This window comes from Lissotriton helveticus, chromosome 3_1 (genome assembly GCF_964261635.1).
Source record: "Lissotriton helveticus chromosome 3_1, aLisHel1.1, whole genome shotgun sequence".
NCBI lineage: Eukaryota > Metazoa > Chordata > Amphibia > Caudata > Salamandridae > Lissotriton > Lissotriton helveticus.
Genome location: NC_136061.1, coordinates 1,895,308,869 through 1,895,336,001, shown reverse-complemented (window position 1 = coordinate 1,895,336,001; position 27,133 = coordinate 1,895,308,869). Strand labels below are relative to the sequence as shown.

Below are 27,133 nucleotides of genomic sequence, written 5' to 3'. Positions count from 1 at the left end.
AGCATTTGATAAAAGACGATACCTTTATGTCTTTTTCTGAATTTCAATCCCTTTATGGTATCTCATCACGTTATTCCTCCCATTAAAATTTACTCAAAGATATCCTCACAGGTCACTATTTTCCTACCACCCCATCACCCATCACTTCCCATTGTCCTTCCCCTCATACTCCCATTCCTATTGACTTCTCCACTCAATTTAAAGCAGCCACTATCTGTAAACTGATATCTCAAACCCCATCTCCTGGAACTAAGTCTTCTTTGGAACTATTATGGGAAAAAGACTTAGGCATTGATTTTCCTGTTTGTACTTGGGACGCTCTTTGGCCCAAAATTCGCACTACTTCCCGTTCAGCCAGTACGACACAATCCCTCTATTATTTCTATAATAGATTATTTTGTACTCCCTGTAGCCTTCACAAATTTAAATTGCTTGATTCTCCTGCATGCTGGTCATGCCCCCACGCAACTGGTGACATCCTCCATATGTTCTTTCAATGCCCCCTTATAACTGATTTATGGTCTAAAGTATGGTCTAAATTGAATGAAATCCTCTGGTCTGACATCCCTTTCCAAGTGGAACATGTTTTTCTCGGTAATCTCTCTCCTGCCTTTGATGACTATAGGGATGTTGTCAACTTTGTCAACCTTCCTGTCGCCATCACCTTTCAGATTATTACTTCCAATTGGAAAGATGTTGTAAAAATCTCCTTCCAAGCCTGGTGGAATCTACTTTGTCATCACCATAGAATGGATAGAGCTTACGCTACCTCTACTTCTTTATTGATTAAAAGAGACTTATTGTGGCTACCTTTGACTAATTTCCTATCCAGGAAATTACCTTAATCTCCTTTAACATTTTCTTATGATGTTATTTGCAGAGTTTTACAGTTGCCTTTTCCTGTTTCCTTTTTTGCCTTTTCTCTTTTCTTTCTCTTTCCCTCTCTCTTTTCTTTTTTTTCTTTCTCTTCTTTTCTTTCTCTACAAACATTTCTCAAAAAATGCATTTGCATTAAGTACAGTTTATTAACCATAAGGATGCTCTGTAATTTTGCATTTTAACATATTTCATGCTTTTATTACTTCCTGCTCTTTTACTTTCTGAATTGATGTTTTACATTGTTTTAAAACTTCAATAAAGCATTTTAAACTCAAAAAGAGTCATACACATTGGATAACTTCTATTTTGGAATCTGTTTTGGCATTTAACACGTTTTGTAACTGAAGAACTGAACAAACAATGATAATAACAATTTTTAATGGGCAGATGCAAGCATTGTACCCTCCTTATCTGTTTCCTCAAATCTGCTCTCTTTAGAAAAGAGCGATTCCAAAGGGGATGAAAAAAATCACCCACTAAGCATGTGAGATGTACATGCAAGGTACATACGAACCGCCAGCGTGGGTGGTGTACTGTTCCACTCAAGAGGCGAAAACTATAATGGAGTAACATTATGTAAAGTAATCTCCCTCCATTAGAATGGGTAAAAACATGAGCCGTCTCTGCACCAGTAAGTTTCAGTTACTGGAGGCTGAGTTATAAATTAGACTGCTAAGGGGTGAGGAGTATTACGGTTGACTTCCCTCTCTCTGTGCATGGAAACTGTGTGCCTCCCCTTCTCACCAGGTGGGTGGATGGAGTCCCCTGGAATATTCCTATACCCCTCACAATAGGACCACTATTAAGACCTGCAATGGCTGGTCGAATCTTTGGGGTGGTGTAGCTTCTCCACCAGCACCTTGATAGCAACATGATACACAGCACAATTGGTGACAAAGGAGAGCTCCCAATTGGATGGGCTATGCCACAAAGCAAACAATGCCTTCCTGCCTCAGAAGAGGGTGGCAGTGACAGGCAGTGTGTAATTACAATCTGGTACACTTGTTACACCCAATCTGTATTAAGAAGTCAGAATCCAGAAAGATCTCTATTATGTGGGTCCGAAAATCACTTGAAGCCTTGTCCTGTGAGGAAAAGCTGTTGTCGTGTGTTTTAGCCTACTTCATATCTAAGCAGGTTCTTAAGCCCAAATACGTTCAGCACATTCTTGGGAACATAGGATTCAATAAAATAATAAATAAGATTAAAAAACTAAAGTGATGTCATGATTTTAAAAGCCTTTATTTATGGAATTTTTCACATGCAGTGATGCTTTGATCATGTTTAAAATAAATACATCTGATACATTTAAAATAGTTTCAAGCAGTTTAATATTTTCAAAGAATTAAAAACATATTGTGATTTAATAAGGAACGCTTGAAACACTGCATTCGGGTTACTGAACAGTAGGCATATTTTAACAAGAATATTTCAGGTGCACTTACGTGGTCCTAGCAGATAGCCAGCACTGTTCAACGTCCAGCCTCTCTTTTCCTTTGCCTGACAAAAAGATGGAGTCAGTTAGACAGTGTCAAATAGTAAAGGTCCCATGCCCGAGCTGTACTAGGGACGGTGCCACATCTCTGAACAAGATTAGGCATTTCATGCTTTGGAACTTCAAAGTGTTTATTTGTACATAAAATTATATCACCATAAAAGTGAAACCACACACACGCACAATACACACAAACCGAACACATACACACAGTCACACCTGCTAGTACATAGGCATCAGTTCACCTGTAAGGCACCAAAGACTTCCAACATGCCGAATTAGCCTTGAGTGAAAGATTCCGGTGAAATCCAGAACAGGCAAATCTGGGCTGTTCCATCAGATTTCATGAGAACTGTCAGGAGCTGGGCAATGTACCTGCCTCCAGGTAATGACAAGAAGGTAATGACATTGCCCGGTGCCATGCAGTGCTCCTGAAGCAACACCCGCAGCAGGAATCTTGTGAGCCCCCAGCCCCCCGGAATGCCACACTACCCGATGACCCTGGCATTCCCGCACGTAGGTGTCATCACACGGGCTCTCCTGCTGGGAGAGCTGCCTCGTGATCAATGCCAGAAGCAGGACAATGCGATTACTTTAATGCAATGACCATTACGGTAATTACATTGCCCAGCCCCAATGGTGCTTTACGCTCTCAGGTCGTGCAATGAGAAGTGATCCATGATCCATTGACTTGGTTCATATGCCTTACAGTGAATTTATAAACTTATAAACATTAAAAGGGCAATAGTGACAAGACAATTCTTCTCATTACTTTTTAAAAATATTTCATATTCATTTTTTCATATTCATTTTTTCATTTCATTTTTTAAATATGTCAAACTCATTTTTTCAAAAGAACTTCATTTTCCAATTTGGTCATCTTCATATCAGTACAATTGGTTTTACAATCTGACACTTACAACGTTTCTGAATAAATTACAATAAAGAATATTTCCTAAAAGAAAATTTTCCACAAATAACCCCTGGAAGAAAATAAATACACACGTACACCCACTCTCACTGCTGCAGCATTCATACACTATCTGTACATAGTTAAGTAACTCTTGGCAAGACAATGCTCCTGCCAGTATATGAGTCCAGGAAAATCCAGGAGACTCCGCACCAGGTGAAATGAAAAAGATGAATATGAAAAAATGAATATGAAATATTAAAAAAAGTAATGAGAAGAATTGTCCTGTCACTATTGCTCTTTTAATGTTTATAAGTTTATAAAATCACTGTAAGGCATATGAACCAAGTCAATGGATAAAAGTACGTAGGTTGATGAGGGAAATATTTAGTATCTTGTGTTTTTTTCATACCCCTCTTTTCCCTGACCCAGATTTATCGTAGAGGGGGTCCCCTTAGTTTAGCTCCGGAGTTTTGTTTCTGCAGCCATAGCATTTTGTCAGCAATCTGCTTTTTAAGCCGTGACAGGTGGATGTCGGGGCGAGGTTGCCCAATATTCACATCCACCTAACATGCCATACAAACTAAAGCTGTCTATGGTGCAGTAATAAACAGAAAAGCTTACTTAAAATATGAGCAAGAAAAGTACGTAAATGGTCTACATTTGCTGGATGGTATGTTCTAAAAAATCTTGTTTTAGCCGTATTTAGATTTTATGTATACTAAAAAAGTATTAAAAAATAATATCTAACAAGTATACTTATTTACGTCATGCTTCGTATACGCATTGAATTACATTGGAGAATGAGTTCTAATAAAAAGGAAACCCCTATGGTGCATGGAAGCTTCTGCGTTGATGCAGTAGTGCCGGCCATGTGCAACAATGCAAGTCATGCATAGCAATGGAAGCGTACGCTAAGGCATGTTCCGACCTCCGGCCCCACAGCAATAGCATGTTGGTAGGACAGCAGTACTGCTCAGGGCTCATCCAAGATGTGTTTGACTCAATGTCAAAGAACTGGGTGCAGAGGCTGAGCAAAAGCCCCTGTGTTTGAGTTTTGCACAGGAGGTAGGCTAAGCTGTGAAGTCTCTGCACTCACTAACAAGAGCTGAGTCTGTGTAATTCCTCATCCCTGATAGAGTCCCTCCATGCTTTTCACATGGAACAATCTTCTGGAGCCAGGAGCAGTGACAATGAACCTCTGCGTATATGTGCCTACTGTGGTGAATTTCACTGGGCACTCCTCTCCACAAAGATTGTGAGAACCAGACAATCACGTGTTAGCAGATGTTTCAACAGGTGGTTTTATACTATAATTATGCACGACCCGCTAACATCTGCTGTGTTATGCTGGCCTGACACTATGCGTAATTATAAAGGTGTTTTGAGGAAAATAGTGAAATATGCAGAGAATGTATACTATTCAAATCCAGACATATGTGATCCTACCCAGCAAGACGGCTTTATTTGAACTTAACCTGTGTTATTCCAATGTTCATAACCCATAGTCCACATCATTGAAAGCATATATTACACGATTTACGTGCCAGGTAGGTGTTGAGTGCTGACATTGCTGGGCCCCTCCCCCTGGATGTTGTGCAATTATGGGCAAATTTACAAACCCCGTACGCCACATTTGCACCGCCGTTGCGTCACTTTTGTGACGCAGCGGCGGCGCACAGCCAACGCCATGCTGCGGGGTATTTACAATGTGACGCATCTGGGAGAAGCGTCACATTGTAAAGCCCTGCGCCACATGTGGGCGTTCCGGCACGGGGGGGGGCCTTCTGGCGCAGGAACGCCTCGGAAAGGTGGCTGAGTGAAATCTACAAGATTTCACTCAGTCACTTTTACGGCCATGCTACGTCAAAACCCTGCGCCTGCTTGAAGCAGGCGTAAGGATTAACGCAGCATGTTAGGCATAAGGGCACCCCGAGCGTTGCTGGAGCTGCATTGCGCTTGCGACGCAACTCCAGCAATGCGCTGCCTTTCCACCGGGGGATACGACACGCATCTGCCAATCCGTGCGCCACGGTGCACCACATTGTAAATGCTGCGCATCAGTTGACACCCTGCTATCCAGCACAGAAACTGATGATCTCCAGTGGGATCAGATCCTCAAGAAGTGCGAAAAACCTATTACTGAAACCACAAAGATTCAACAAGAAGAAAACTCATAACCGAACCATCTCAGGGATGATGTCCAGAATTTGGAATGCTTTACCCCCAGAAACCAGACTTAACCCTTCGACTGCTTCTTTCAAAAAGGAAGTAAAATCGATTCTCATGGCCAAATTCACCTGAGTAAGGTACAAGGAAATTCGGAGACCAAATGTACCCTCGCTACTACCCCTACTATGACAAGGTACCATCTAGGCAATCTAGACATTCTAGCTTCCTCATGCCTGACACAACAAGATAGTTGCATGCTGTACCTTACGACATTGCCTTTACAAAATGTTGTGTATACGTGCTTCAACGTGCCTCCCATCCGCAAGGGTCTTGTTCGCGCTCTATAAAACTTTCAAAATAAATAAATAAATCTGATAAGAAGGGCTGCCATATGCAAATATAAGATATTGCTAAAGCCCACATGCAATTCAATGATGGTAAAGACTGATGCAGCCCCACGTAGCAAAGTCAAAATGGAAAACTCTTCTAGAAGTATCAAGGTGCAAACAGCCCATCGTGACCACACGAAAACCAGCAAAGCTTCTTTGTAACTGTAAATGCAAGAATGGGGCTCCCTCAGCTATCATTTTAATTGTGCTAAATTCCAGTCTATTAATTCACATTCTGTTATAAAGGTAATTAAACATGATATAAATCTGGAATCTGAAAACAACCCAGATCTCCTTCCAGCCTAAGGGGGACGTAACATCATGGCTACAAATCTAATAAAGAAGCTACGCCATTTAAGCAAACAATGAACAGAAAAAGTGAAAGGACAAACACCACATGACAGCATGAGGAAGAGGACACGAATGGTAGGAAATAAACTGTCAACAAGCAACCAAAACTTGCAGGTCCTCATTTATGAGTTTTTGCTGTTTGACAGCACTGTATGCCTTCCTGCTGCGCTGCACTATGGCAAAAAAAAGGGCAGGAATACGGCGCATTACTGTCCTTTTCCCCTGAGCTGGCACACAATGGGCTGCCCAGCGCCAATGCAAGGGTGCCTGAATTCTAGGGATGATTATTTTTGTGCTTGAAGGGAAATCTTTCTGCACAAAAACAATCACAAGAGGCTTTTTCCGCTTTCGATGTGTGCTGCAGAAAGCAGCACACATGTAAAGAAGAAAAACGAGGAGAAATAAAGATTGTTCTCCTTCTTATGCCTCTCTTATGCCCCCCCCCCACTAGGGAGGCGTACGTTTTTGGCGATGTCTCAGAGTTACGATTTCTTGTAAATCTGAGGCGGTGTCAAAAAGCCATGGATGTTGCTGGAAACTCCCCCCAGCAATACTCATTGCACACCCCTTTATCGCAGAAAACTGTGTTAAAAGGAACAATATTTATAAGGCACCATTAAGCCAAAAAAAGTGGCTAAGTGCTGCCTAGTAAATATGAAGCAGGCTTCTGTGCCACCGGAGTGTCCCAAAAAGTGACGCACCGGCGGCGCAAGGCGCTTATAAATAAGCCCTGCAGTTCAAAAGGACTTCAAGATCAATGGCAAAAACCTTCAAAGAGGTCTAGCAGTATCATGGCACACACACATCTGACACTCAGTACAGGCCGTCCATAAAGGGCAAAAGGGCTCACTCCCACATGCTGGGCAAATCTAGCAGGATAAAAGGTTGGGATTGACTGTACTCTACAAGCACGTGCATCTGTAGCTTAACAACTACTTCTAGACTTTTAGATACTAAAGGCAAGTTGGAAACAGGCCTGAAATGTGAAGGGTTGGTTCGTAGTATTTATTGCAAGTATTTTCAAGAAATCTAGTCACTTCTTTTTAAATTCAAACTGAAAGATATGCCTGAATCATGGCATGAAGGAAGATACTATGGTATTCAACTGTTTGAAGAGTTACATGTCTTCAAATACACCACCAAGAAGCTCTAAAATCCTTTGACAGTCATATCTTGGTGCAGCACGCATGGGGTGCTATTGACATGTTCTACTGCTGACAGGTAACTGGCCCCAGAGTCGTGTTGGTTTGAATCCAATGAATCGACTATTTGGCAGGACATACAAAGATTTGGCTAGATACAATGCTGGTTCTGAATCTAATCAAGTGATGGCAGGCTCTGACCTAGCATGACTTTAATGTAGGGATCTCCTCGGTTTATTAACTCTATGAAGAGTTATTATAAAGAGTGGGTGCCTCCAAAAGAGCATGAATGGAAAAGCTTTTGAAACAGTAGCTTCATTTGTTGTGAGGACATTTGATGAAAAGCTACCAATGGTGAATGGCTTTCAGCCCATAGGTCTTTGGGGAGTAGAAGAGTTGGCATGGGCGCTCCGTTTGCAATTGTTTGCAGGCAAGGGACACCTCAGGTAACATGAAGGTGAGTTTGTCTCATTCATGATTACCCACCCTGTGGTCTTTTATAGGAAAAAGGATGTAAGAGTGATTGGGCTGGCACCATTATCTTTCAAGGGAGGGAGGGCAAGCACTGTTCTCATTGAGAGGAATTGAACATGTTCTTGTGGTGGCGACCAAGCACCAAATCTGTTAAGGAAAGATGTTTTTGGCATTGCCTGCATGGAGTTGGGGACTTTAAAACCAGGAGACTGAGCAAGAATTGAATAAGTAGATATGTATAGCCCTGTCTAGTTCATTGACAATTTATTGACGCCGCTTAAGAAATGTACAGTGATTTTGTTTCTTTGTCTTTTAAACTCAGATTGTGTTTGTCTCGTGAGCCACTTCTGCTCTAGTACTGTGCATAGGTTATGCGATTTTTTGCTACAGAATTAGCTATTCTATCAGCAAACTGCATGTTTCGAACAACCACAACACAGAAAACAGGCAAAGGTGAAGAATTTGGTAGATGAATATATGCAATAAATTTGAAATGTGCCGACGCACGCTTCCAAAAACGCCCCCTTGACGTAAAGCAATGCAGCTCAAACTACTTTTGTTTGCTCAGGAAAAAGTAAATACTAATCTGTCATTTTGTGACACTTTACAATACGTGCTACAGAGCAAAGCCATTGCAAATCCAGGCCAACGAGCTTGAAGTGATTTTGATAAAACTGTCTAAACTGCGCATTACTTTTGGTTTCCTTGCCGGCCTGATTTTCCTTTGGTACAGGAGACCCAAGGAGCTAATCTGAGCTAAAGCTTTCTGTATCATGTCTGACAGGTGAAACAGCCTTTAAAATGATGTCAGAGCCCCGCATTCCTTTACCACACAGGCTTTACAACACGCGTCTTTACCACGCATGCCTTTACCATGCAGACTTTTACAATGAATATGCCTTTACCATGCATGCCTTTACAATAAAAATATAAGTATTTTGCAGGTAAGATTATTATGTATATATTAGGGTGGGTATGGGTTTTTGGGTGGCAAAGGAATTTGTATTATTTAGGATGGGTGTGGGATTTTTGGGTGGCTAGGCTATTTTTTAGGTTTAGGGTTGATATGGGTTTTTGGGTGGCAAAGGATTTTTTATGGATTAGGGTGAATGCGGGTTTTGGGGTGGAAAGGGTAATTTTAGGGTTTAGGCCGGGTATGGATTTTTGGGTGGCAAGGGCATTTTTGGGGTATAGGGTGGGTGTGGGTTTTAGGGTGACCAGGGTAATTTTAGGGTTTAAGGTGGGTGTGGGATTTTGAGTGGCAAGGATATTTTTTGGGTTGGTGTGGGGTTTTGGGAGGGAAGGGCAATTTTAGGATTTAGGGTGGGTGTGGGTTAACAAGGTAAGATATATATATATATATATATATATTCGTGTGTATGTGTGTGTAATTCATATAATATTTATATATATACAAACACACCCACATATACATATATGCATGTGTGTGGTGTAGATATATCTATTGTATATTATATATCTATATATATATTTCCACAACCCTCTTTTCAGAGGAACGCAGCGCACTCACGGGGGAAGTTTTTAAGCTTTTTTAATCCAGTTCAGCATTTCTACAGGCATAGTGCTGCTAAATAAAAAACCAACGCGGTTCGGTCTCCCTCAGACCTTGATCACTGCTGATTTTTCATAGATGCGCCAAAGGTTCCAGGGAAACTGAACTGTGTTTTGGAGGATATATATATATATATATATATATTTATATTTATATGGGTATATTTACCTGTTAGATATTTTCCAGGCTTTAGCCTTTACCATGCATTCTTTTACAATGAAAACATTTGTTTGGATGGTAGAGGCATATGCGTAGGAAAGGTTTTTGTGGTAAAGGCATGAGTGGTGAAGTTGCATGCATTGCAACAATAGTGTTGTAAAGGCATGCATGGTAAAGGCATATGTGGTTCTGTCATACAACCTGTCTGTCGGAGTAAAATCGTGACTTGAGAGTATAAGCCTCATTTGATGCTCTGTCACAAAAAAGTCAGTTCTGACACTTTTTTTATGTTATTATTATTTTATCTTTTGATTTACTACGTGGGTACAGGCTTTATTCTTTCTAATTTAAAACCAGTAGTTTATTAACTTGAACATCCTAGTACCTTATTTCATTAACCTGCATATCCTTGCAACATTTTCTGTGGTATCAATTCTTTCAGATTAAGATGACCACTTCCCTCTAGGTCATTATGGACATTGTTCCTAGCCTTGACTTTTGTGTGATAGCCTGTTGTATTTTGGATGTTGTCGTTTTGCTTTCCTTTTATTGAACTAATTAGACTAGCACACCTGAAATCAATGATTTGCATGGAAAATATTCAGCACTAAAGAGAGTGTCCATAAAGGTCTGAATTGAGATTGTCACGCTAAAGCTTTCCATATGGCAGTCAATTGTGGTTCATGCTTTCTTATGGATATATATGTATGTGTTTTTAAGTGACAATAAGTGGTAAGTATTTCACATCCTACACATAGTGCATAGCAGATGTTCTCAAAGGACCAGACCCCTTGATTCACATTCAGCTTCTTAAGCTACCGTATTCTGTTTTTGCCTACCTTAAGAAGAATACAAACCTAAAAAGAGAGTCATCACAGAGAACATGGTTACTCCCACTGTCCTCAGCCAGATCCCACCCAGTGCTTAATTAGAGCCGGTAGTTGGTGGTGGGGCTCAGCAGCAGTTTTTTTAGGGATGGGTCTGTATTTTTCTACATTAGACATTTACGGAGAAAGGGAAAAATAAATGAAGCAGGAAGACTGAGGCAGAGAAGGATGGAGAAACAGTCATATAGGGAGAAAGCAGGAACCTGCAAGACTGAGCTAATGCGGCTGGGAGTGTCTGGCAGTGGATTAAAGAGGCATGAGGTGAATTTACGAATCCACAGCCTTGGTATTCAGGGTGCCAACATTTAGCTTCACCGGCCTTGGGCTGCCAAGCAGAGCTTTTGGCACCGGCACTCAGTTTACAAATTAAGCACTGACACCCATCTGGACTAAAAGAAAAGCTTGTGCAAGCAGTTTCTTTCTGTAATGATTATTGCAACTGAAATTATAGTATTGATCTGATATTGATTTATTTATCTGCATGTCTTGCTCACCATGATAATACATAACCACACACAACTATTGTCAGGACCCCTCTTTTAGCAGATAAAAGATATTTTTAGACAAATAATAAAAAAGAGCAGTCGAAGATATCACTGCTGTCACATATTAAAGGTGTACTAACACCTTCCATGACTAGCGTGTTCACTTTGGCTCTTGGGGCAGCTAAATGTTCTTTTTGGGAAATGTACTTTTTTGGAGGCTCTAGCTAATGGTTTGCAAAAAAGTAGGTTAGTTAATTATGTTCTGAAATTCGCTTGAAAGAAAGATGGTTCGGTCAAAAGTAGTTTAGGATCCGAATTATTCCCATGTCTACATTACTTTTGACTGTACTATTTTTCTATTAAGTGATTTTTTGGACATAAATAACTATGCTTCTGCTGATGTAACAGTATCCGGTAGGTCTCTAGAGGTATGCCCCACATATAGTTTAGCCTTCCTAGAGTAAAAAAAATACCTATTTAGGGTGGCATAGTGCCTTGGAATAAGTACCCCTAACTTGCAAAAAAAGTAGGACCTGCTACTTTTCTGAAACTGAGAAATGGAGTTTGCTGCAAATGTGGTTGATTTTTTTTCTCCAGTTTTATATAGCTCGATCTCTGCCCACGGGCATTGGATCACTTAATATGAGCACCATATTACATTACACAAGGTCATGTTCATTTTTTAGACACCAGAAGATGAGGGCATTTTCCCGAAATGCACAGGATGTTGAGCAGACACAGAAGCTCTAACACGGTTTTGCACTTCCAGACTCGGCAGTTCTGACCTTTAGCCTTAGGTGACATTTTCTATCTCATCTACTTTTTCTATTTCCCATCTGGTACGCCTGGACATCATGATAGTTGAATCAGATTGAAGACATCCATTTTTGTAGTCATAAGTGTACTCCTTACATTTCGGTGTCTGACCAGTATATACACAATGCCACATTGTCAACTTTACATACAGAAGCACTCTAAGCACCTGCAGGTCATACATGTACAGTAGACACCATGCCACTTCAGCCCAAGACCTAGTACAATCATGCATCAGTCCCAATTTGGGGGTACTGATAAGAGAGGCTAACATGGAATTGTTTTACATTTTCAAGGCTAATGCCGTTTCCAGCAGTGCCTGCAACTGACTGAAAGACACAACGAAGAACTCTGTGGAACCCTTTATTATTGAGTGTGTCCAAAATGGGGTGAGTTTAGTGTACTGCACTCTGCAGCCCTAAGATCTAAGTGCATCAACTAAGGTAAGGTTCATCAGGCAGCTTTCAGATAACATTAGCGGTCAGTGTTCCAGAGAGGGACTTGGTGTCCACTTGGGATGCTTAGAAACTAACTACCTCTGTCCAATTCCACCAATATTGTTGCTCATGTTCCCCTGTGTGAAATGGATTTCAGCATTAGCAAGAGTCTGAGGCTGGGTCTATGAAGCATTTGCATTGTTCTTGCATCTCCAAGGTAAGTGCTTCAGTAATATTTACAAAGGCACGCAAGGGGCAATTTGCGCTGCCTTGTGTAGCTTGGTAAGGAAATGTAATGCAACGCGTCTGCTTGCACTGTGTTACGTTACATTTCAACTTGGGAGACATTCCATGGGTGGATGGGCGTTCCCATGCATCCACCCATGGATTTTGGTACATTCCCAGATTGATTAAATCTAGTAAACCCGGGAATGCGTCAAAATGTTACGTCTTCCCCAGTGAGGTGCAACGAGGAAAAATATATTTATTTCTTCTTGTTAATTCCTCTTTCTATGTTTGATTCATCACTGCATCACACATATGAAGAGGGAAATGCTTCAAAGGTTGTTTTTGTGCTGGTAGGTGTCGCTTCCTGCACAAAAACAATCTTGCCCGTATTGCAGACATCATTGCAGTATGCTGCAAGGGTGCGTGTGATGGCACTACAAAGCACACAGTGCGCTAATGCAAGAAGAGAGCAGAAATGCTCCATATCTTTGTGAATATCGATAATTTGTGCTCTCTCTCCCTTTCACACAACACAGCAGAAAAATATGCTTGCTGCCCAGCATTACATGAAATGTTAATAACAGAGCCCAAAGGTTTATAACCCAATAACAAAATTATTTAGGTAGGGCCATGATTAGTACATTTTTTAGTACTCTTTGGTTCCAACATATGGCTTGGTCTGTTTCTTTCAGAAGGCCAATTATCATTAATAATTTTTCACTTGTTGGCTACAAATACTTAATATTAAGACATCTGGAAGTATATCTAATATTATTGGGATTGCAGAAATACATATCATATGAATAACTTAACAATATGCAGAAGCTGACAGTGCTTAATTTGTGTCGTGGGTGGGCATCATAACTCATGTTTGGCAACATGAAGGAGGAAAAGAAAGAAAGAAAAACAGTGACAAAGGGAGAAAGCAGGGTTGAACCAAAATTTGCAAAAGTAAGATAACGAGATAGGCTAGTGAAAGAATAGGGCATGAGGAGGAACCAAGACTGGGTAGCTCTGGTATTCAGCAACAGCGCCGGCTTTAGGGCACTGCGACCCGTGCAGCTACACCTGGCACTGAGCAGGGGAGGGTGAGGATGGGAAATGCTGTCTTTAGAAATAACTTATGGGTTTAAAGGCACCTGCTTCAGAGTTCCTCATGTGTCCAGCAGTTTGCAGACAGCAACACAAATATGAAGCTAATGCTTGGGATTAATGTTCTTGCCCGAGAGAGATCAGAGTTTTCTAGTGGCGGTTTTTACTCCTCATAAAGTAGCACAGATGGTTAAGATGCTCCTACAAGGAACGTGTACCATGCATAGTATAGAACTGTATTTTATCCGAATAGCTCAGTGGGTAACTGCCTTTGGCACAGAGATCCTTTTGTTACTTGCAGTTCATAGGTTGCAATCCTAATATAGCACAGTACCTGTTAATTGTCATCAAAGATCTGCATGAAAACTACATGGTAAGGGTTAGAATGTTATGTTTTCCCCCAGTCTTTCATTATTATAATGTTGCTAAAAATTGTTTGTTTGGGTAGAAATGCATTCTTATTAGTAAAACCTACCCCAACCACTGTGATATTTAAATCCTGAGTTGTGCTTCTCCAGACTAAACACTCTTCAAATATACTGCCTTCTAGTATGGATGCGTGATTCCTCTACCTTGTATTCCTAATTGCTTTATGTACCATTTTATATAGATGAATACACACATGATTTATTGTCACATTATTAAGTGTGCATGATATAGAGTGCACTGACACCCTACAGTGGGATGTGTAGCACTATAAAAAAAAATGAAATGTTTGCTAGAGAGGGGATAGGGAGAGATGAGGGGCACTTTTTAGAGGGTGGTAGTGAGGGAATTTGTGCATAAAGGGGTCTTTGGGGTTGTGCCATAAAAGATTGACACAATGGCGACCAGGGCCAATGTCGGCTTCCATCAGTACTGGCCACAGACTCATAAGAACAACTTTGTGCCTCTACATATATTTATTTTTATTTTTAACAAATGAAGAGCCGCAGAAACACCAGTCCACCCTCCCCCTTCCCCCGCACAGTTTTCACACGATAATTCATTGTCTGATGAATGAAGAGAACTTACCGATAACACAAGTCCAAACGTCTGTGAGATGCTGGCACAGAAAATTAGCGAGATGAACATGATGCTTATACACCTTTGCATCTAGAAAAGACAAAAACAAAACAACAGTTTCTTCCCTCTACAAGTTTCCTGAACTTTACTAAGTCAAAAATAAAAGTGAATTCAATGACCCAGCAGTCAGTCCCAGAATATAGAAAATATATTCCTCCTATATGCCTCTGCCCATTTTAAGCTATGACAATACTGCTGTGTCTGCGCCAACCCACGCTAGTTCAGGTAGAGAGGAACATAGCTTCCAGGCAGACTAGGGATAGTTATTTTTTGATGGCCGATCCATATTTAGCCTGGCAACTAATTAGAAAGTTGGGATGTTAATTAAAGGGTGCATGCTTCATTATTTCATCATTCCCTTTATCTGGCCTTGATAAAATTATGCAAAGAAAACATGAGCAGCATGCAGTAAACAATATCCCTTACATCATCGGGAGCGAAAACATACACATGTGCATCGTTTACATCATTCATGAATTTAGAAATCGTGGGCACAGTGCGTGCATTATACACTCAGAGTAGCAGGCGGCAAAAATGTGTGGAACATGACAATGGAACATGACAACCCAAGCTGACAGCGGCGCTTACGAGATAAACCGCATAACACAAAGAGAGATGTGGCTGTGAAGGAGAGAGAGAGAGAAGTGAGGGCAGAGCTTGTCACCTTGGCAGAGTGTGAGGGTCTCTCCTTCAGGCAGTCGTGCTCTTCCGGCCTCTGGACAGCAGGCAGCAGGCGCGCTTGCTTGCACGTGCAGGCTCTGGGCATGCAGGGCGCAGACGGGGCTGCAGACCTCCTTGAATATCAAGACGTAAACCTCTGAAAGATGGTAACAGCAGACCTCACTGCATAGTCGGGGCAGTGCACGCAGCCTGGGCGATCTCTTTGTGGGAGAAGCCTTCTCCTCCCCTCTATTTATTGTCCGGTGTGAAAAGACCAGGGCTTGTCTCTCCCGGGGGAGCTGCTAGGGAGGCCGACGTCACACAATCATTTCCCCTCCGCGAGTCACTGCATTAGGAAGGGCAAAAATTACAGCAATTCAGTTAGAGGTACTTTGAAGCAATATGGAGGTGGAAGATAGATAACAGCCAGGGTAATTACTTGTGATTAGGGCCCAGGTCAGGGGACGCTCTGGCTACCAGCAAGAGTCCCTCGTTCCGCCCGCCTCCCTGATGTTCTACAGACGGAGAGTTATTTTGTATGAGAATTGGAAGACAACAAAATCTGTTTATAGCCCATTCTTTGCATGCTGGGTTATAGAAAGACCGGAGTGCGCTCATGAAATTATTATTAGTCTGCCCTCATTGCATTTGCTGAAATGTCTGCTGTCTTTGTCTACTATAGCATAAAAACAGACCCCTATCTCAGATGACAAACGTAATATTCCGTCAAACATGTTTGTGCTGACGTTCATTAACACACTTTTACATCATTTGATACGTATATCTGCCTTGAACCTTTTATATATTTCAGTGTCTTTATTTAAATATAAAAAAATATATAATAGCAACTATCACTTGCTTCCTGTGCGTCACTTATTCAGCTTTTCCTATGTCTGGAGCTAATACGCTAAAGAAAAAGCTTTATGCAATGCATGCGGGTTTAGGTACTTGATAATGTTTTAGATTAGAAAGAAAGAAATACACTGTCTTTACCACTATATGTGTCCGTTCAAGACCGAGATCCTTCTACTGACCAGCAACGAAATACTGGGCAGGGGGGGGGGCAGATTTACTTTTCCTGGCGCATCCCTGCAAATCAGCAGGGGTGCGCCAGGAAAGATTCGTGACACAGTTTACCCTTGCGCCAGCACAGATGAGCCGCATTTACTATGCAGGGCATCATGGCACAAGGATAAACAGATGCTTGTATGTAAAATAACACTCCCAGGCATAAACTTAAACAGAAACACAATAGAGTAAACAAACAAACTAATAGAGTTTCAAAAAATATACATTTTTAATTTGATTAAAAAAAGACAATTAATAACAGTCAGTGCATTGCTCAAAGTTAATAAAAGAATCCTAAACTAATACATATGGATTCACAAAGAGATTTTTAAAAGGAGGTTAGATGGTATCCGGTCGACGCGTTTCAACATAAAATTATGTCTTCATCAGGACATTTACCATCCAATTTCTGTAAGAAAGATTATAACAGGATTTTACTAATTTATCATCCTATCGTGAGATAATATTGCTCTACTAGTTTTAAGTTTGTTACAAATTTCTATTGGTTTAACACATTTTTGATATAATATATGATATACCGCTCCTTATATACACATGTCTTACACCTATGCATATGCAAGTTAATAGTCTATACATGCCAACAGCGAAGTACAATATATGAAATTTGTGCATTTCCAAGGGTATACAGTCAACCCCTAGTTAACTGACATCATTCTTGAATATATTTCTATTTTTTAAAATTTTAACATCAGAAAAAAGCGGAAAATTCCCCCTGCTTTTGAATTCAATGATTTAGCTCACTGGTTTAGCTCACTGGTTGTTTTCCATGTTATATAATACATTTAATCATTTCAATTGTCTTCGTTTGCGCGTGGCTTTTTGGCTCGAGAATGAACCCAGTTAAATTGTAATTTTTAAATTTAAAAAAGATAGAAAGATAGAAAGAAAAAGATAAAAGGAGGTCGTAGCGATTTATGCATTTCTGCATTTCCTAAAATGAGGATGCATGTCATACTCATTGTATCTCAGCTGATATCTTGAAGTTAATGCAGTACCTAAAAACATTTGCTGCACTCAAAGTACCTACGAGTATCTAGAACATGAATAGATTCGATGCATCTCATTCTCTTACCTAGAGATAGATTCACGTACAAGGCACACACTCTTCTCTATTTTCTGGCTGTATTACGGCATTACATTTATAACCTGGGTGTCTAAGTTTCAAACGGATAGTTTGAAACTTAGACACCCAGGTTATGAATGCCTCAATGAAATCAATAATACACATCCAAGGTTAGTGGCTAGGTGTAACTTCCTTAGTGAAAATCCCTTATTGGATTCATAAATAGTTTTAAAGGAAACCATAATGTTGACGTACGGCTTACCCGTATGCTAATTTGTCTTTTTAGATAACTGTTAAGTAAATACCAAGTTTGGAGTTTGATGACACAGCCCTTATACAGCCGTAATACAGCCAGAAAAATAGAGAAGAGTGTGTGCCTTGTACGTGAATCTATCTCTAGGTAAGAGAATGAGATGCATCGAATCTATTCATGTTCTAGATACTCGTAGGTACTTTGAGTGCAGCAAATGTTTTTAGGTACTGCATTAACTTCAAGATATCAGCTGAGATACAATGAGTATGGCATGCATCCTCATTTTAGGAAATGCAGAAATGCATAAATCGCTACGACCTCCTTTTATCTTTTTCTTTCTATCTTTCTATCTTTTTTAAATTTAAAAATTACAATTTAACTGGGTTCATTCTCGAGCGAAAAAGCCACGCGCAAACGAAGACAATTGAAATGATTAAATGTATTATATAACATGGAAAACAACCAGTGAGCTAAACCAGTGAGCTAAATCATTGAATTCAAAAGCAGGGGGAATTTTCCGCTTTTTTCTGATGTTAAAATTTTAAAAAATAGAAATATATTCAAGAATGATGTCAGTTAACTAGGGGTTGACTGTATACCCTTGGAAATGCACAAATTTCATATATTGTACTTCGCTGTTGGCATGTATAGACTATTAACTTGCATATGCATAGGTGTAAGACATGTGTATATAAGGAGCGGTATATCATATATTATATCAAAAATGTGTTAAACCAATAGAAATTTGTAACAAACTTAAAACTAGTAGAGCAATATTATCTCACGATAGGATGATAAATTAGTAAAATCCTGTTATAATCTTTCTTACAGAAATTGGATGGTAAATGTCCTGATGAAGACATAATTTTATGTTGAAACGCGTCGACCGGATACCATCTAACCTCCTTTTAAAAATCTCTTTGTGAATCCATATGTATTAGTTTAGGATTCTTTTATTAACTTTGATCAATGCACTGACTGTTATTAATTGTCTTTTTTTAATCAAATTAAAAATGTATATTTTTTGAAACTCTATTAGTTTGTTTGTTTACTCTATTGTGTTTCTGTTTAAGTTTATGCCTGGGAGTGTTATTTTACATATATTGTTTACCCTGTCCCAGGATACTCATCCGTACCAGGGGGTCCTTGTTGTTAACATAGTAAACAGATGCTTGTCGCATCTGCCGGCATAAGGTTGGCGCAGTGCTGGAGTTGTGTCGTGGACGCAACGCAACTCCAGCACTGTTCCAACCTGGCCTAGCCGCAACATGGTGCGTCACGCCTTACGCCTGCTTCAAGCAGGCGCAAGGTTTTGACGCAGCGGCGTCGGAAAAGTGGCTGAGTGAAATCTTGTATATTTAAATCAGGCACTTTTCCGAGGTGTTCCTGCGCCGGAACGCCACCCCCTGCGCCGGAACGCCGATATGAAATCTGATGCAGGTTTCATGTGGTGCAGGGCTTTAGAACGTGACACATCTCCCTAGATGCTTCACATTGTAAATAGGGTGCAACGTGGCGCATGGTTTACGCCACCGCTGCGTCACAGAAGTGACGCAACGGCGGTGCAAATGTGGCGCACTGGGCTCATAAATCTGCCCCTAAATTGCTAAAGAAATACTAAAATACATTGCATGTACTCCTCGCACATAGAGCTCCTGTCTCATTTTCCACAACCAGCTCCAAACCTGGCTTTTTACTGCAGCGGGTCGGTCCATCTTTCTTCCAGTTAGAGCAGTGACCAAACACCCATAACCATGGTGTGAATTTTGCACTCTGTTCATTCCTACATTCATTCATTCTTTCGTTCAAGCCAGAGACAAATAGTTTTTGGCCGTTTTTTTTTTCTAGAGATTTCGCTACTCAAGTGCACTTTGCACTCTTAGAAACTTTTGAACCCATCCCCAGAATTGCCTGCGTGATTAACACGAGTGATCCCCAGGTTACGTTTACAAATCTGCAGTATTCTTTTTAATACTGGGAGCCAACTGCGTTGGACAAGTTTCAGCGCAGTTCGCCTTACACAGTTGATTCACTCTGAGGAGGATGTAGATTGGAAGATCCCTCTGACCCCTCAACTCTCAGTAATTGGCTCATTTTGCCAATGTGGGTCACTGCAGAATTTGGTCATGGGATAACTCCAAACCTAGAAACTTTACATTTATAAGAGTGGTGTTACTTGCAAGGGCCCCACAAAGTGTTCTCACTCAAAATCCCCTGCAGGCCTCAACCATTGGACAAAATCAAGTTTTCCTCCTATTTAATTGTTGGAAAGTTGTGTAATCTGTGCAGATCCACACAAACCACACCATCCAGTGCGCTCACACTTCTGATAAAAATTGTATTTTAGTTGTGGAACTGTGCCTATTGGCAACAACAGCAGTGGATAAAAACTGTGACCATATGAATTCAATGTGGTCTTTGCATGATTCCTGGTTTGGTCCGTTCCTGTTGCTCTACCAGGAGAGATAGTGACGTGAGCGTGAACTTCTCATCCAATACACTGTGGTAGATAACTCGTAATAGGAGTATGTGCAGAGATAAAGGCACAAAATGCTAATTCCAGCCACTAAGAACCTCTTCATACATTTACTCCTAACTCGAAATTGGAGCTGTAGTATTTTCAATTATTCTTGAGCAAGAGGCATTGTGTATGTCCTAGAGCTAAAATAAGAGACCACACTGCATCTGAATGAAGACTTTAGCACTTCTCTCCAAATTGTCTGTTATGCACTCATGCTCTACTACTTATAAATCTTGTCCCTGAACACGCTCTAATGCCATGAAACAGACTTTACCTCCATCAAGGTTTCTTTCTGACAAACCTGGCAACATTCCAATCTTCAAATGTATCTTTAGTGATTTTTGAAGAGGCCAGGGATCACTTTAAACTTATATCATTACTTGAGAACGTTCCAGTGAAGGAACTGGTACACTGTAGGCTTTCAAAGTTGCTGCAGCGAATACTGGGGCATATTACCAACAAGTAGCGATAATTATCGCTAAATAGGCTTAGCGACGATTTTGTTATCGCTGCCTATCGCTGGATATGTTAGAGGAGAAAGCATGCTATTAGGAACGTTTTTCTCCATTGTGCTAAAATATCCAGCGATAGCGGCGAAATGTGTGAATATCGCTGAGAATACAGCGATATTCACGCATTAGCGACGAAATGCTCTTAGCCATGTTATTGGATAACATTGGATAACATGGCTAAGAACTGGTCTGAGCAGGCGTTAGTTTTTCGCGATAGCGGGAATATTTCCATTGCTACGCCTGCCTTGCTAATAGGCGATAGCGACGTTAGCGACTCCTTTCAGTTGCTAACAGGTTGGGTACACCCACTTTGCATGTCATTAGCGATAAATATCGCTGACATGCAAAGCGGGCCCCAAACCACTCGCTATCGCCCAAAAGCTGTTGCTAACATCAGTTAGCGACAGCTTGCTAATAGAGCGATAGAATTATCACCGCTTAGCGGCCGAAAACGGCCGCTAAACCGGCGATATTTGTCTATCGCCACCCTTGGTAATATGCCCCACTGTCTGCTGTAATGTTTCTTAATGTTGTATTTCTAAATGGCACTTTCTATGAAATCTTAGTCAAAATAAACCCATGTGGAAGTGAATGTGCCAACTACCGAGACACCACTAATGCTGTTTCGGCCTCACGTTCCTATGTTGGGCACAAATGGCCGAATTACGCCTCTCAAATCATCCAAAACCATAGCACAGATTTGACATGAGGGTCTCCAGGTCTTTTTTTGCCCTTCCTTATAGACAACTTTTGCAATTAGTTACTGCAAGACCTTTTCGTGTACAATAACACTTACGGAGGCTTCGAGACCACTCATTGCTTTCTTCTTATCCAATGTTTTTTCTTCCTCGTTTTGTCGTTGTCCCTCCCTTGGATCACAGCTTATTTACCATGTTTTTATAATTGATGACTTGTATCTTTCCACTGCTCCTATTCAGAGAACTTTTTTTTTTTGCGTTGAGGACTCCATGGAAGTGCATCTGTATTATTGCTCTCTCCTCGCATCTCTGTCCCTCTGCGTTCTCCATGTTTTATCTCCACCAGATTGTTTATTGCTTCACCCACCAACTCCCTGCCCTCCTCAACCTTTTATCTGTGTTTATCCCCCAGCTTATCCATTCCTCTGTAGCATCCCCAACCCTATCCTGTTTCCTGGTGCTCCACACTGTTCAGCACTGGAGCAACATTCAGTTGTTCAACCCTCTCCCCCACTCTTCCGCTGCTCCCTAATACAAACTTTCTTTAAATATCAACTTATTTCATATGACTCAGCAGCGACTATTTGCTACTGGATCACTTCTTTCTTCATATTGAACTTTCTCACAGTTGAAAAAATATAAAAGATGGTCTTCCAGCATCATAAAGCATTTTTAACCGTTGGTTTTCAGCATCTGCAACAGCCTTTTTTCCCCATTGCTGTTGAGCATCCGAACAAGCATTGGCAAGACCAAAATGTCAATGAATGCCTTTAAAATATATGACTCATTGGGTTTGCAAATGCTTGTTTAAGAATTTCACCACACACATATTATCTTACAATTAATAGAACTTTGCTGGCATCATATAATCATGACATCCTTGAAGCACAGCTTAATTTACTAATTTAATTGGGATTTTCGTAATCTTTTAAAGCCCTGTGATGTCAGGTTCACTGAAATAATTGTCAGGTGCAAACAGATCGGTAAATTATACGCGTGGAGACTCCTTGAGGGCAGATTTCATACTGCAATGCAGCAACATTGAATCAAGAAGGATTGAAGTAACAGTGTTAACATCTTTTCTTTTTGGAGCCCTGGGACTGCCCTGATTGTGAAGCTCAACTGCATTGAGTCTTGTGAACAACATCTTGTATCTGGCTCTTCCGGACAATATGAGGGGTAGGAAGGAATACAAAATTACAGTATTCTTGTGAAAGGAGCAGGGCAACCAATTCCCTCTTCCTCATATTAGAACCTTCTTGGACCACGGGTAAGGCCAGGAGTGGCAAACAAATCATTTCTGCTCTTGGGTAATGGGTATTGTGTAACAGAATCATCCTCTGCGAACAGCCTTATAACAATGCCAGCGAGTGTTTTAAAACTCCGGTGGCACTGGCCAGGCCAGGCCAGGGTTCATTGGTGTTAAGGTCCTTTTGTAGTTTTTTAAATCTCTTCCCATCTGGAATACAAGCCAACAAGCAATTTACATGAGCTAAGAGCTGCCCTGTTTTAATGTCCTTGTCCGTATGGAACTTCAATGTGTCTCAGTTTGAATGCCACACTTGCTCTTGAGCTCTCTGTTGCCTGTGAGCCTTACTCTTCATTCAGCTCTTGGGTGTGGCTCCAGTACTTGGAATTACACTATATAAAAGCCACCCTCTGTCGGCTTGCCGTTGAGACATCTGAACACTAGGCAACATCATCTCTTCTGACTTTTTCAGACTCCAGACTATCTGATCCCAAAACTTCATTGCGCCCTCCAGAGTCATGGCGCTAGGAATTATCAACTTCCAGGTTCCAGTTCCTGTACCTGCTTCACTGTTCTTTATTATGTAGCTTCTGTGTGAGAAAGTGAATTATTAATTGGGGTGGATGGAAGTCCACTACAAGTAACATGGTCACAATCTAGTTCGGTCCTGTTAAAGGTTTTAGTAATTTAAACCTGAGCTCAACCCCTGTTTTTTCCCAGACCTCCAGAGGTCTTTAGTTCAAAAGGTTTCTAAGTGCTCTCTCTGCCAAAATCATAAAACCAATCTCCCCCCTTGTACATAACCTCTGTGCCCCCTCAGAGGCATGGCCAGGAAAACGAGCAATCCCTTCTCTGTGGTCACTTCAAACCAGTGCAGGGGGCACCTTTGTCCCTACTGGGACTTCAACTTGCCTGAGCGGAGAAACAAAGAAGGTGCCTGTGCAGGTGTCATCTGACAACTGCCTGTGACAGAGGAGGTCCCTTTGAAGTAATCAAGTTCCTGGGCACTGGCCAAATGGTAAACCTACCAGAGGAAGAAAAACCCCTCCCCACACCCAGGCCTTTGTCTCTGCTCTGGGAGCAATTTTCACACCTCTTTCAATCTTACAGGGCTTGAGCACTCAGATGACTCCATATGGAGGCTAATGCAAAGTTGCCCCCAGAGGCTTCAAGCAGGAAAAGGTAACTTTCTAAGTGTACAATTTCCTATATATTTATTAAAATTCTGACTTGTCTAGTTAATTTGGTTTTTAATAAATATTACAAAGAGTTCAAGGATACATTTCTAGTTGTTTCACAGACACCAATATTAAATGTAATAGTGCTTTCCATTGTTTCTCAATAGAACAGCTAGACGTGCTACAGGGAAATAGCTTTTGGGTTCTAGTCAATGTAAAGATATGTTAACTTTACATTTCTTTTCTCTCAAACTTTTAAATACCATGCACCCCACCTTGTGGGCTTTAAGGCCTATATAGGGGTTACTTATTCATATTTAAAAGAATGTTTTCTACCTAAAAATGAGTTAATTAGTTAATTTTTACAGGTCACTATGCAATTGCCAGGCTGACGTGACAGACATGAAATCATGTTTTCCTGGTTATTTTCGTGGATCAATCAATCAATCAGGGGACTTGTAAGCGCGCTACTCACCCAAGGGGGTCTCAAGGTGCTGGGGGCAAGCAGCTCCGTTCAGTTGAAGAGCCATGTCTTGAGCGTCTTCCTGAAGATGTTCAAGGAGGGGGCACGTCTGATGTAAATCGGGATCTCGCTCCAGGTCTCGGCGACGATGAAGGAGAAGGCACTTCCACCTGTTCTGGCTCTGCGGATGCGCGGGCTTTCGGCGAGGCCAAGGTCGGCGGATCGGAGGTTTCTCTTGGGTACGTGGAAGGAGATTCTCTTGTTGAGGTATTGGGGTCTGGTGTTGTGGAGGCATTTGTAGGCGTGGGTGAGTATCTTGAAAGTAACTCTCTTCTCAACTGGGAGCCAGTGGTGGTTTTGCATGTGTTTGGTGAAGTGTTTGTGTCAAAGGATGCCGAGGACGAGTCTGGCTAGGGTGTTCTGTATGGTCTGGAGTTTGCGGAGCAGTGACTTATTGATCCCGGCATAGAGGGCATTGCCGTAGTCCAGTCTGCCGGTTATGAGTGCGTGGGTGATGGTCTTCCTTGAATCAGGGCAGTCCATTCGAAGGTATTTTCGGAGAATGCGGAGGGTGTTGGAACAGCTGGAGGCGACGGCGTTGACCTGTCAGGTCATGGAGAAAGAGGAGTCGAGTACGATGCCAAGATATCGGGCATAGTCCGTGGAGGTGGGTTGGGCTGCCGAGGGCTGTGGGCCACCAGGTGTTGTCCCATGCAGAGGGGGAGGGTCCAAAGATGAGGACCTCTGTCTTCTCCGAGTTGAGCTTCAGGCAGCTACTGCTCATCCAGAATGCGATGTCCTTCATTCCTTTCTGGAAGCTGAATCTGGTGGTGATTGGGTCCTTGGTGAGGGAGAGGATGAGCTGGGTGTCGTTGGCATAGGATACCATTCTGAGTCCATGATGTCGGCGAGGGGTGCCATGTAGATGTTGAAGAGTGTGGGGCTGACCGATGATCTTTGGGGTACCCCGCAGTTGATTTCCATGGATTCGGAGAGAAAGGTGATAGTATGATTCTTTGAGTTCTGCCGGTGAGGAAGGAGAGGAACCAGTTGAGGGCGGTTCCCTGTACGCCGACGTCATGGAGTCTGGCGGTGAGTTTGCAGAGGGAGACGGTGTCGAACGCTGCAGAGAGGTTGAGTAGGATCAGGGCTGCGGTGTGTCCTTGGTCGAGGAGGGCGCAGTAGTGATGTTTAACTTCCTGTGCCATAGATGTACTTTGGACACCATATACTATGGACTTATAGGAAAGATAAATATGCCAATTAAATTTGAGCTAATTCAACATATTTTATGAGTGGGAGCACATGTGCTGTGGCCTGGTTAGCAGTGTCCCAGGGCACAGAGTCAAAACACCAGCAGGATCAATCTACTAAACTGGGCACGACCATGCAAAGAGAGGCAATTTCTCACTTTCTGGAAGCTCAAGATCCAAGTTAGTCAGCAAGGGATTCAGCTCACAGACTTTGCATGCATTTCCCAGTTTTGTGCCAGAAAAAGGCCTCAGGAATAGTGCACCAACTGCAAATGTTTATCTAGTGTTACTGCACTACAAACTTGTCCTAGTGGTACAGAATATACATGTCACCTGCTTTCATGCAGGTTACCATTTGCCTAGGCACTATAAATGTTTCTTTTGACTGTTTTCATCTCAATGCATGATATAATGTGTGAATGCAAAGGGAAATTGAGAACCTTCCACCATGAGTGTGTACTACTAAATAGGTGAATACGTGTGTACTAGTGAATACATGAATGTTTCTGTAAAACATTGTGTTAATGTCGTTCAGGAGTAAGTATTAAAATCTATTAATTGTTTATTTAAAATCATAACCAAAAGCACAAATAACAATAAGCATCTTAACAAAATACTCTCATAAAATATCAGTTTATTGGAATTTCCTACATACAAAAGACATCAACATAGCAGCTTTACATGAAAGCTCAGTATCATTATTGAAAGAGAAAAAAACAGGATCAGAGACATTTTTGATTTCACGTTTCACGTCTCACGTAGAGGGGATGTCAGGACCATCTACATCTCTCTAACACTTAGGGAAGCAGACACAGGTCTCCTAAAACCAGCAACCTTGCCCTGCAAAACCCATCTAAGGGAGTCAAAGTATCAGCCAAATAGGTTTGAATTCCCATCTTATTATAGGAGAGTAAAACATAATTTACGTATTTTCTTTGATCCAGATCTCCTTGATATTTCATCTAGGACTTTTCCCAAATATGGTTTCTGGTGTGCATCCTTAAATGCAACCGATCAAGGATTCATTTGAGTAGAGCTCACTAGTGTTTCTGAACTATTTATCTCTTCCCATAAGCAACAACATAGTAAACGACTGTCTGAGAATCTCAATTCATGCCTTACATTCACAGTCAGGAATTGCTTAGTTAAACCAAATTCAAGCCTGGTCTGTGAGTTAATTATTGAGTCTGATCGTCATTTGTAGTTTATCCAGATAAGTTCCTGTTTATGCTTGATATACGTTGTGTCCATTTGGAAAAGATAGAATTACCTTGACCCTATAATATCCAGTAGCAGGTGAGCTGCAAAGCTCTACAATAAGCTGCACAAGCATTGTAATGCAAAGGTACGTGAATTTGTCTAATTATTTAGGGTAGCAAACTAAAAACATGCCAATCGGTTGTCTCTAAACCAAACACCCAGAAAGTCACAATTAGAACTAAAGGTGATTCTATTTTTCCATGATTCAATGTTTCCCTGTATACCCTTTCTTCTTACATCTTCTTGAGAAAATGTTAACTATAGTTTTTTTATGTTTATTGTAGTAAAAGTATACATGAAATTTGGCATACCAATCCATTAGCATAAAACAAAGAAGGCAAGTAATTCAACATGATTTAGCAGTGAAAGAAAATATAATAATG

At 41.2% G+C, this 27,133-nt stretch overlaps 1 protein-coding gene across 2 annotated transcripts in view; it reads right to left on the bottom strand.

The window, feature by feature from the left end:
• Positions 1 to 15,706, bottom strand: part of LOC144825197 (galanin peptides-like) — a 263,748-nt gene extending 248,042 nt beyond the window's left edge. Inside the window, exons 1-3 of one of the 2 annotated variants that reach the window (XM_078684049.1) lie at positions 15,216 to 15,706; positions 14,501 to 14,581; positions 2,325 to 2,379 (exon numbers count right to left, since the gene is read on the bottom strand). In XM_078684049.1, coding sequence (XP_078540175.1) covers positions 2,325 to 2,379; positions 14,501 to 14,581; positions 15,216 to 15,317 — 238 coding nt within the window. In that variant the 5' untranslated portion in view covers positions 15,318 to 15,706. The remainder of the gene's footprint in view (positions 1 to 2,324; positions 2,380 to 14,500; positions 14,582 to 15,215) is intronic. The other variant, XM_078684050.1, reaches the window with a different exon arrangement.
• Positions 15,707 to 27,133: the final 11,427 nt, after the last annotated feature.